Genomic DNA, 12,184 nt, shown 5'->3' with positions numbered 1-12,184 from the left:
GTGAAAGGGACCTATGAATGATGTGAGGCTATGCAACACTGTCAAAAGCTATACGAACCAGAAAATGGCAGCGTTGAAATCCTGCCGAAAGAAAACTACAAAAAGAAAGGGTGGAAGGAATCTCCCTGTTTCACTACGTCCCCTATAGCTGAGGTGCCAACAGTTCAAAACAATTGGGGGTGCTGAACACAATACGAATTGCCCCTCTCTGGACATAATGAAAGAACGTGCTCAACCCTGGGGGTACTCAGCTCCCACTGGCACCCAGAGAGATGGCTCCTATGATGCCAAGGATATATGGCAGAAATCCTCTTAGCCGCTGCTTCATAAGCATAACTTTTTCTGGCTATTTTTTATAGGTCAGGATAGAGATCAAGATTGTTGCTAATTACTTTTGGGGGCTGTGCAGTTTTTTCATGTCAGCATGGGACACAATTCACTTGGGAATGAGAGTCTTAGGCTCTTTATTGACTGAGTGATGTATATTTTCACTTTTTTGTTATTCATATTTTCTTTATTATACTATTTTCTTTTCTGTATTTTTAATTTATGAGGTATTTATGTATTTTAATGTATGATATACTGGAGTTATTTATTTATGATGGATTTTGGTATTAGCCACTCTGGACTTAAGTGAGAAGGCGGATACCAAGCTCATAAACTGAAAATGAAATTAAGACCTAGGTCCAGTAAATCATTTCACCCTCCTTGGCTTTAGGTACAAATTAAGACCCTGATATCTGATTTTTCCCTTCTGTGTCTATGGGGAAAATGCTTCACAGAAAGGGCCAATAGACTGGAAGCCCTTCGGGACTGGGAAACGCCAACTGCTCCTGAGTGTACCTCACCCTGAGCTCAGCTTTGGAAAGGTCAAGTAATCAAGTCTAAAATGCAAATTATGAGTTGCTGGATTCATCGTGAGTAGCTTTGCAGTGTGGAATCAAGCCACCAGCTGAGACTGAAACTGGACCGGAGAAATGAAAACAGCCATGTTATACAGCCAGCATTCAAGCTCAGATCCAGCACAGATTAATATTCTTTTTATGGAGTCTGGTAAATCTCTGTACTTTGAAATATAACTCTCACATGCTTTAACTCCATCACATATTTCACAGATAAAGAGACTTTTTGTTGAGATAAATGCTTATTTTATCTTCACAGTCATCACTGCAAACACACATTTGGTTGAGGAAGATATATCATTCACTGGTATTCTGAAGCTCTTCTTGAAGTTTTCCACACAGCTAGATGCAGCAGGGGAACATTGATTGGAAATGTGGTATCATTTCAGTTTGCTAACGTTAAACAATCCAAAGAGATGCTGCAAAACAAGAGAGTGTCAGACTGAGGGGGGAACTTGATCTGGGGGTGGAAGTGTGATCAGAGGTGGGGGCAGTGGCGTTCCTAGGGGGGGGCGGTGGGGGCGGTCCGCCCCGGGTGCACGCCGCCGGGGGGGTGCCGCGTGCGCCTGCCCTCCGTTGTTCCATGCTTCTTCTCTGCCCCGGAACAGGTTACTTCCTGTTCCGGGGCAGAGAAGAAGCATGGAACAACGGAGGACAGGCGCGCGCGGCCCCCCCCCCCCGGCGGCGTGCACACGGCGGGGGGTGGGGGGTGTTCCTTCGCGGGGGTGTCCTTTCACCGGGGGGGGGTCCGCGCTGCATCGGGGGGGGGGGGGCGCTGCACCCGGGGGGCGGGGCGAATCGGCGATCCGCCCCGGGTGCCAGCCCCCCTAGGAACGCCACTGGGTGGGGGTCACAATGGGGTGGTGTGATCAGCAGGGGGGGAGGGAGCCTGATGGACGAGGGTTCTGATTGGTCCTGCAGCCCCTTTAAGGTCAGGCCTGAGAGCGTCAGGCGGTGGCTTTGAGGCCCAATGCTCTCAGGCAGATGGAATAACACTGTTTGTGAAGTGGCTTGCAAGCCAAGTTATTCATTTACCACACGAGCCAGCAAACTGTGGTACTGAGATAAAGCACGCCTTTTCAGAAGCGTGGCCAGGTTTTGATGTCAGAGGGAGCAGACCTTTTGTAAAATAGGTACTGGTGCGAGGCTGCAGGCTCAATTTGTATAGGCAGGGCCGGTTTTAGGCAGGGATAACAGGGACGGTTGAACAGGGAAATGATTCCAGGGGCCCCGCGGCAGCCGTAGCATCTCCCTCCCACTTCCCGCTTCAGCTGTCATGCAGTCTCCTGTTCTCAACCTAACCGCCTTGGTCAGCTCTCTCCTACTCCCTTTCGACTCCCTGCACCGCTGCCTTCTTCAATCCGGGCCGCCCGCAGCGTCAGCGAGGTAAACACACTGCCTCTCTCGGTAGAGTCCCGCCTCTTCTGACAGAATTTCCTGGTTTTTGTGTGGGATGCTACCAAGAGAGGTTTGGGCGGATGAGAGAAGCAGCCTACCTTCTGCATTAAAGGCAAGGGTTGAGGACCGAGAAGAGCAGGTAGAAGTAGCATCAGGCGTGAGAGAACTGCGGGCCACCTCTTCTTGGCCCCAACACTGCTGCCCAGAGCCTCTCCTGCCTCGCAACGGTCCCGAAGTGCCTCGGGCTTGTGCCTCCGCGGTCACTTCCAGGTATACCACTGTTGCAACAGTACTGATGACAGCAGTGTACCATATAACTAAAATACAAACATAAAAGAACGCCCAAAAAATTGATGGAAAAGTCAAAAACACACCAGAACAAGCAACATTAACATGCCAGGATCCACGTCCGCAGAGAACTCAGACCGCCAGCAGTTGCCTCTTCCCATAGCAGCAGGGTTGACCACACAGAGAGGAGGGAAGGAGGGCAGGGGAGAGAGACCTGCTGTTAATCTGCATTAAAATTTTTAACGCATGTTAAACATTTAATGTGTTAATCGCGTTATTAACGCATTAAATGTGCAGCCCTATTACACACAACGTTCCATATGTAAAAGTAAAGCAAATTAGCATTTACACGGGCTAGTGCCCTACGCACTGTTCTATAAGGGTGCATGTAAGTGCCTTGGAGTGCAATTCCAATAGGGGCGAGCACGGGAGGGATGTAGGCAGAGTTCCCAATTACACCTGTATCTTACAAAATACTGTAATTTACGCATTCCCTTGCTGCATTTAGGTGTCCACAGTTATCCCAGGTTCTATGGCTAGTATAACTGTGGGCACCTAAAATCTTGGCAGTTCCAGACCTCTTCCTGTTTTCATCCACTGACAGAATGAGCTCCATCAGTGGAATTTTCAGTCATTGGTGCCGGGACTCCACTGGGAATCCACTGCCAACATTGTAAGCATTTTTAACACAGTAACATAGTAGATCACGATAGAAGAAGATCAAAATGGCCCATCTAGTTTGCCCTGGTACGTCTTTATTCAGGGTTGTAATTGCCTCCATATACTTCTTTGAAGTGCCAAAAGTAATTTTACTTCTGTTCTGAGTTGAGGTGCCTAATGTTTGGTTTCTATCTTCTTGCCATGGTTTCCACCACCATTTCTGTGGGAGTATTCCAGGCATCCACTACCCTTTTCATGGAAAATTATTTAATTTCATATCATGTCCCTTAGCACCGTAGCTTCCTGTACTTTGGAAAGGTTTTGCTACTTGTGCATTAATACCTTGGAGACGCAAGGGTTTATACTACCCTGCCAGCAGATGGCGACAGAGAGCTACAACTATTTTAGTGTCATCAGTATATGAGCTAATGTAACTTATAATGGGTGCGCTGGAACTAGCATACTATTCTCACTTCTACCTGCTATTTGACTTCCATCTGATAAATGTTAGGCACGCCAGTGCTGGTTATGCTAGTATTCTGCAACAATCCTGCTTCGTCCACTGACGTTCTTTGTGACCCTGGAGAATTCACTTCACCCTAGATTGCCTCAGGTACAACTCAGATGTAATTCTACATTTATGTATTTATTTATTTATTTTGTACTTGTATCCCACATTTTCCAACATCCAATATCAGTTCACTGTGGCTAACAAATATTACTTTAGATTGTACAGAACAATATGCATGTTACTAGAGCAAATCAGTGAGCAATATGGAAAAGATAAATAGTTCATAACTAATGGGCCGATGATCAGAAGCAAATGCAGATGCTAGAGGCTGTTCTAGTGCCTGCGTTTGCTACCGCCCCATGATCAGAGCCCCTAAGCGTGTGAAACAATGCGATCGTGGGCTCTAAATCCAACTAGCATGCAAATGCATGCAAAACAGGGCTCTTAGGGCAAGTAGCATGCAAATGCATGCTAAACCTATTCATTCCCAATGATCAGTGACCAGCACGCCAAAGACTGGTGCGCTGGCTGCAGCAAACTCTACACCGGCTTGGAGCTGGTGTTAGGGCTTGCAGACCATTGGGGAGGAATGGTGAGCCCTGTCCAGCATGCATTTGCATGCTAGCAGGCCCCCATTCCCCCCAATACAGCAGACCCCGCAGGAACCCCCGAGCCGACCCGACTGACCATCCCCCCAGCAACAGGGGGCTGGAGGTCAGGTAGACCTCTGGTCCCCCCGACCTTCCCTCCTGACACAGGTTCAGGGGGGGCTGGAGATCCGGTGGGTCTCCAGTCCCCCTAACCCCCCTGGGCTGTGGGTAAGTCCCCACCCCCTACCATCAGTTGAAGGAGGGAGGTGGCCTCCCTCCTTTTCCATCCATGCTGCCTGGAAAATGGCTCTCCAGCCCCCCCCCCCCCTGAACTTGTGTCAGGAGGGTCGGGGGGACCAGAGGTCCGCCAGACCTCCGGCCCCCGTTTCGCTTGGCTCGGGCCCAAACCTGTCAAACAAGTGCGGGAGGATTATCAAGCGCGGAAGGATTGTGAATGAGCGCATGCTCAGGCACAATCCTCCCGCACTTCTACCCCATGATCAGAGAGAATTACGTGCTTAAATTTGCATGCAATTATCTCTGATCATAGGTACGGTAAAGCCCTGTGCTGTTCCAGCGCTATTTTTAGAGCGCTGTTTGGAACATTGTGGGGCTTTTGATCATCTGCCCATAAGTAATTAATGAAGGAAATATGTTCAATTTAGCAAGGAATAGGTATAATCAACATGAACAACAGTTCAATATATTGATCACATAAGTTGAATGTCAGATCTGATTAGTAGGCTAAAGATTATTTGGCAACCTATGACGGGAACATTTTGAACAAGAATGCCCTTAAAGACTTGCGGAAAAGAAGATAATTCGGTGTACATCTTACTTCTTTTGGAAGTGAATTCCACCATTTAGTGCTTAAATAAGTAAAACCACTAATTAGAATAGATTAAATACATGTGTATTTAATTGTAACTTCGTCTTCACATTGCATTTGTAAAAGGCAAGTAATTAAATCTAACATCTAAATTTACGAAATGAAAAGAGGGATCTCACACAGCTCAGGTTACACTCAATACTTACCAGGTTGGAATGAGCAAGAGAGCATAACAAGGGGAAGAAGAGGATAGCAGAAAGATAAAGGAGACAAAAAGGAGGCACAGAGTTATCAACATGTACCTCCTATGTTTCTTCATCCCCTCTGTACTATGTAGGAGCAGCTGTCCAAAGGGCTCCAGCTCCAGAGTCACAGAGGGACATCCAAGCTTTGGTGGGAAGAGTCTGCCTCGTGACCACCTCTCATAGTTCACCCTCTACATCTTCTGTCTATAGCTATGTTAGAGAGCCATTATTCTCGTGAACCTTTTGCTTGGAAAAAAATATTTTCACTGTGTAAACAAAGTGTAGATGTATTTTGGAACTGCTCACGTGCTCCAAACAGAAGTGCAGAAAGATGTTCCAGAACATAAACCCAAGGGTAAACTTTTACTACTACTACTACTACTACTTAACATTTCTAGAGCGCTGCTAGGGTTACGCAGCGCTGTACAATTTAACAAAGAGAGATAGTCCCTGCTCAAAGAGCTTACAATCTAATAGATAAGAGTGAGACAAATATAGGACAATCAAGCCATTGTGACATCACTGATGAGGTTGGCTCTTAGGCATTGGTGGAATGAGGCATTATGACATCACAATCTCAGCTCTGGATACCAGAGACTGAAACTCTTCACACTAAGGGGGGAAGTGGGCCAAGTATAGGACAGTCGAGCCATTGTGACATCACTGATGAGGTTGGCTCTTAGGCATTGGTGGAATGAGGCATTATGACATCACAATCTCAGCTCTGGTTAAATCACTGCTATATGTAATACTACTACTACTACTTAACATTTCTAGAGCGCTACTAGGGTTACGCAGCGCTGTACAATTTAACAAAGAGAGACAGTCCCTGCTCAAAGAGCTTACAATCTAATAGACAAGTGAACGGTCGGTCCGATAGGGGCAGTCAAATTGGGGCAGTCTGGATTCACTGAACGGTAAGGGTTAGGTGCCGAACGCAGCATTGAAGAGGTGGGCTTTAAGCAAAGACTTGAAGACGGGCAGGGAGGGGGCTTGGCGTAAGGGCTCAGGAAGGTTGTTCCAAGCATAGGGTGAGGCGAGGCAGAATGAGCGGAGCCTGGAGTTGGCGGTGGTGGAGAAGGGTACTGAGAGGAGGGATTTATCCTGTGAACGGAGGTTACGGGCGGGAACTTAAGGGGAGATGAGGGTAGAAAGGTAGTGAGGGGCAGCAGACTGAGTGCATTTGTAGGTAAGAAGGAGAAGCTTGAATTGAATGCGGTATCTGATCGGAAGCCAGTGAAGTGACTTGAGGAGAGGGGTGATATGAGTATATCGGTTCTGGCGGAATATGAGACGTGCAGCAGAGTTCTGAACAGACTGAAGTGGGGATAGATGGCTAAGTGGGAGGCCGGTGAGGAGTAAGTTGCAGTAGTCCAGACGAGAGGTAATGAGAGCGTGGACGAGAGTTCGGGTGGTGTGTTCAGAGAGGAAAGGGCGAATTTTGCTGATGTTAAAGAGGAAGAAGCGACAGGTCTTGGCTATCTGCTGGATATGCGCAGAGAAGGAGAGAGAGGAGTCAAAGATGACCTTTTGCTTGGGAAAAAAATAGTTTCACTGTGTAAACAAAGTGTAGATGTATTTTGGAACTGCTCACGTGCTCCAAACAGAAGTGCAGAAAGATGTTCCAGAACATAAACCCAAGGGTAAACTTTTACTGAGTCAACTCTTGTACCTCCCCCTCCCCAACCCAGTGCTTGCAGCTAGTTGAGCCCTTTCAATAGTGTGCATGCAAAAAATTTAACATCTGTTCGAAGACAGGTTCAAACCTTTAGCCTTTATCAGATGGAAGTCAAAAAGCAGGTAGAAGTGAGAATAGTATGCTAGTTCCAGTGCACCCATTATAAGTTACATTAGCTCATATACTGATGCCACTAAAATAGTTGTAGCTCTCTGTCGCCATCTGCTGGCAGGGTGGTATAAACCCTTGCGTCTCCAAGGTATGAATGCAAAACCTTTCCAAAGTACAGGAAGCTACGGTGCTAAGGGACATAATATGAAATTAAATAATTTTCCATGAAAAGGGTAGTGGATGCCTGGAATACTCCCACAGAAATGGTGGTGGAGACCATGGCAAGAAGATAGAAACCAAACATTAGGCACCTCAACTCAGAACAGAAGTAAAATTACTTTTGGCACTTCAAAAAAGAATATGGAGGGGGGGGGGTAATCTATAGAGAGTGCCAATTACAACCCTGAATAAAGACGTACCAGGGCAAACTAGATGGGCCATTTTGATCTTTCTCTATCATGATCTACTATGTTAAAAATGCTTACAATGCTGGCAGTGGGTTGCCAGTGGAGTCCCGGCACCAATGACTAAAAATTCCACCGACTGAGCTTATTCTGTCAGTGGATGAAAACAGGAGGCGGTCTGGAGCGGCCATGATTAGGAAAGGACAGGAAGAGGGAAATAAATGCTAATTGGGGTGTGGTGGATAGAGAAAGATGGGGAGGGAACTGTGCAGTTTGTGAGTGATAAAAAAAGACTATGCTGTGAGGCTGGCAGAATGGAAATTGAGGTGTACAGAGGAGTCCTTTTGCAGAGCAGCAGTAAGCCCAACACGGGCTTACAGCTCGCTATTCCGGGACTACCACTGGCCCAATGTGACCCCCGGCAGTAGTTCTGAGTCGAGCACACTCCATTTCCAGAGGGGAAAGAAAACCTTGGGAATGGTTTGCATGGCGCTAACCTGGCAGTAATCGGACATCACTGCGTGCTGCCGGGTTGCCGCGGGAGCCATTACCGCCACCTCAATGGGTAGCGGTAAGGGCTCCGTGCCGCATGACAATGCGGTAAGAGTTTTCTTACCACTTGGTCATTTTGTTTTGGGGGCTTTTCACCCACTGCGGTAAAAAAAGCATAGCTGCTGAGAGGGGGGGTGGGGGGGGCAAAATTCCCTGGGCCCAAGCCTCCGGGGGGGGGCCCGGCGCAGGGGTCTCTCTCTCTCTCTCCTGCTCCTGGCGGGATCCAAGTGATCACGTCCTGACAGGAGCAGGAGAGAGAAAACTCCAGTGCCGGGCCCCCCTTGCACTGCCTGCCTAGCAGCTGCTGGGCCCTCAGGCCACACATGCTGAGTTTTGAGGCTCAGCATGTGCAACTTGAGGAAAGCAGCCGCAGGGGCAGGCAACACTGGGCAGAGGAAGGAGGAAGGAGCCGCGCAGACTGCAGCTGGCGGGGCCAGCCAAGGCACTTCGGGCGGGCGGCGGCCATGACGATTCTGCCCCGGGCCCAGCGGCGGAGGCCTTGCCCTGAACCCGGCTCAGTCTCTTGGTGGCCCTGTAAAACAGACCCTGGCATGCAAGAAAAACAGCCCCTGCGGCTACCACAGGGCCCTTTTTCCCGCAGCTTGGTAAAAGGACCCCTGAGTGAGTAGGGTAGAGAGAAGCAGGAGGTTGGACACTGAAGAAAGAAGACAGAGACTGGATGATACTGAGAAGAAGAAAAGAAGGATGCTGTGGGAGGAGAAAGAGATAAAGGGAGATGCTGGGCACAATGAGAAGGAGGAAAAGACAGGGGATGCTGGACAGAGGGTGATGGTACAAAGTAATGGGGATGCTTGCCAGAGTTACAGCCATCAAAGAAGGGAATGCTGTGCTGGAGCTGATCCCTGTAGTTTTGCAAGTGGGGGGGAGAGTTGGGGAGCCAGGCTGGAGGTTTGCACAGGGGGCCTAATACCTTTGCGCACTGACTGAAATACATATACAGACAGCATAGAAGAATGGGATAGTTTAACAGACACAGCAAGGGTGATGCTACCAGAAAAACATGCAGACACTGAAGCTGTTCTTAATAACCCACTGCACACACAGGAAGTCAGACGAGCAACCCTGAATCGCAAGACTGTAATTTCATTATGAGGTTATGGTGACTGGAACTAAAGTTAGAATAGTCAAGTGGTTAGAATGTCACCATAGCTACATCATGCCGTTCCAAGCGTCTTGTAATTCACATTTACTCTGTCTACTTCTTATTTTTAGAATGTATAATTTGTCTCAGTTATGTTACAGCACCAGAAGAAACCCATTGTGTTGAATTATGGAGGGGATTTTGTTCCTTTTACGTACTCTCAGTGCCTCACTTCAGCGGGTCACACACACACTTTCATGCTTGTGGAACTGTAGGAAAACCTGCTCATTACAGTAACGAAGGTAACCAAAGTTTGAAAGAAACAAAGGGAGCAATATTCACTGCTAAAATTATGCCCAGATATAAATGCCAGGCCATATCCGGATACCAGTATTAAATGTCCGGGTAGCTATGGGTGGCCATCATTTAATTGGTAAGTAACAATATTCCACTCTTAGCTGGTTAACTTAAAGCAGGCAGTGATAGGACTGCTATTTATGTGGTCCTATTTGGCTGGAAAACTTAAGCAGTTAAGGGTTGAATACTGGCACTTATGAGGTTAAGCGCTGACTCCGCCCCGGCTCTGCTCCTGGACACATTAGCCAGTTCCAGCTTTAGCAGTTAGAGGGGATTTTCCTTGGCACTATCTGGATAAGTGGCATTGAATATTCCCTCAGGGCCCCTTCAATGCCAGTTAATGAGAAAAAGGGAAGGCAGTGGAGATACCTGGAGTGGAGGAGTAGCCCAGTGGTTACTGCAGTGGCCTTTGATCCTGCAGAACTGGGTTCAATTCCCACTATAGCTCCTGGTGACTCTGGGCAAGTCACTTAACCCTCCATTGCCCCAGCTACAAATAAGTACCTGTATATACTATATAAACCACTATGAATGTAGTTGCAAAAACCACAGAAAAGGTAGTATATCAAGTCCCATTTCCTTTCCCTATCTGTTATGCCTGCTCTTTCCTAGTGTAGGGTAGCTACACATGATCCATCATTGTTCCCTACCCCACACCCCCCCCAAAAAAAAGAAAAATCAACACATCTAAACAAATCAAAGTCATCACTCTTCTATGGCAGCTCAGCGGTAAATTGTTCCATATGATGTAGCATAGTTACCGAAATGCCGTAGGAATTCTGTGGCACCTTTGCTTAAGTTTGAAACATTTTGCATATGAAATCATGTACATTTTGGAAAGCCTCTTGTTTTTATTATGCAGAATAACTTACTTTGTTTCCGACTACTTTTTTATGAGTGCAAATTTTCAGACTGATGTGGGGGAAGAGAGGAAGAGATCTCAAGGACTGAAAGGGGAGGAGGAGGGAGCATTGGAAATGGAGATCAGGGGCAAAGAAGAAGGGAAGATCGGGAATGGGGGACAGAGAAAAAGAAAGGCCACAGATGAGAAAGCAGGAACAGAGGAAGATGGGGGATGGAGAACAAGAGAAGATTGGGATGGGGAAGGGGAGGAGGAGGGGAGGTTCTAAGATGTTGGAGGTTACAGAGAGGAAAGAAAGATCTCAGATCTTTGAGGGGGCCAGAGGGCATCCAGAGAGAGAAGAATGAAGTGTCTCTCTCCTGCCTCCAGCTCCGTTTCCTCTCACTTCCCTTCTCCCCACCCTGGTCCTCTTTGTCCCCCTTCCCCTCTCCTCTCCACCTCAAGTCCTTTCTCTGCTCCTTCTTGCACACACACACATTCATCTACAGTCCCTCTTTTATACACAAGTCATCCATCCATCCACTTTCACAAATCCCACTTTCACTATTCTCACACATTTCACCCCCTCCCACCCTCACCATTCACATACCCCCACGTCTCCTATTCTCATACACACACCTCACCCCTTTCACATATCTAAAGAGGGAAAAAGGGGTGGCTTTGGGGGAGGGGGGAGGCCCAGGGAGTGGTGAATGAAGTATGATTGTGTAGCAAGGGCTGGTTCTAATCCAAATGGAAATCCAAAGAATCAGAAGAAAGCTTCTTACTGAGTGGATAAAAAAAAATAAGAAACACATATAATTGCATTACACTAATCTAAGGTTATTATACTGTGTATGATGTCTGCCATTCCATTACCAGCCCTTTAATGCACAGCCATCCACTTCTTTCCTCTCATGACTGTCAGAGTCTTCCATCATCAAGACTGTCAGATTTACTGCGAGAAGCTACATAAACACATTAAAAGGAACTTACTCTCTCTCTGCTCTCTTTCCCTCAGGACGGCATCCAACCATTTCTGCTTGTCCTCTGCAGTCTTCGCCATGCAGACAAACCATTTGTTTTTGGCAGTGTTATGGATCTTCCAGCCATTTGTCACCGTGTAGCCATTGCTGTGATAATCAGCTGCAAAACACAAGCGACGGTCCTATGAATAGTGAGTTCTCAAGTACAGAGCAGATAAGAGGGACGGGGTACACATTGAGGGGTTCTTTTACCAAGCTGCGATAAGCACTTGCTTACCGCAGCTTAAAAGAGCTACAACAGGGCATGCTCAGGTGTCTACTACTACTACTTATAATTTCTAAAGCACTACTAGACGTACGCAGCGCTGTACACTTGAACATGAAGAGACAGTCCCTGCTCGACAGAGCTTACAATGTAATTAGGACAGACAAACAGGACAAACAAGAGATAAGGGAATATTAAAGTGAGGATGATCAAATAAAGGTTCTGAACAAAGTGAATAAGGGTTAGGAGTCAAAAGCAGCATCAAAAAGGTGGGCTTTCAGCTTAGATTTGAAGACGGCCAGAGATGGAGCTTGACATACCGGCTCAGGAAGTCTATTTCAGGCATATGGTGCAGCAAGATAAAAGTAACGGAGTCTGGAGTTAGCCTGCTGTAAGTACTGGGTTAGGGTGTGCACCATGTAGAAAATAAATATTTTTATTTTACATGGGGGGGAGATTGGTTTA

At 47.2% G+C, this 12,184-nt stretch overlaps 1 protein-coding gene across 2 annotated transcripts in view; it reads right to left on the bottom strand.

Moving 5' to 3' along the window:
• PREX1 (phosphatidylinositol-3,4,5-trisphosphate dependent Rac exchange factor 1) overlaps positions 1-12,184 on the bottom strand; it is a 378,063-nt gene that overhangs the window by 179,807 nt on the left and 186,072 nt on the right. For both annotated transcript variants that reach the window (XM_030212317.1, XM_030212318.1), the window contains exon 9: positions 11,465-11,614. In XM_030212317.1, the coding sequence (XP_030068177.1) occupies positions 11,465-11,614 (150 nt within the window). The remainder of the gene's footprint in view (positions 1-11,464; positions 11,615-12,184) is intronic.

The sequence above is a fragment of the Microcaecilia unicolor genome, chromosome 8, assembly GCF_901765095.1.
Source record: "Microcaecilia unicolor chromosome 8, aMicUni1.1, whole genome shotgun sequence".
In the NCBI taxonomy this organism is placed as follows: Eukaryota; Metazoa; Chordata; class Amphibia; order Gymnophiona; family Siphonopidae; genus Microcaecilia; species Microcaecilia unicolor.
The sequence above is the reverse complement of the archived record's forward strand: the minus strand, read 5'-3'. Positions and strand labels throughout refer to the sequence as shown.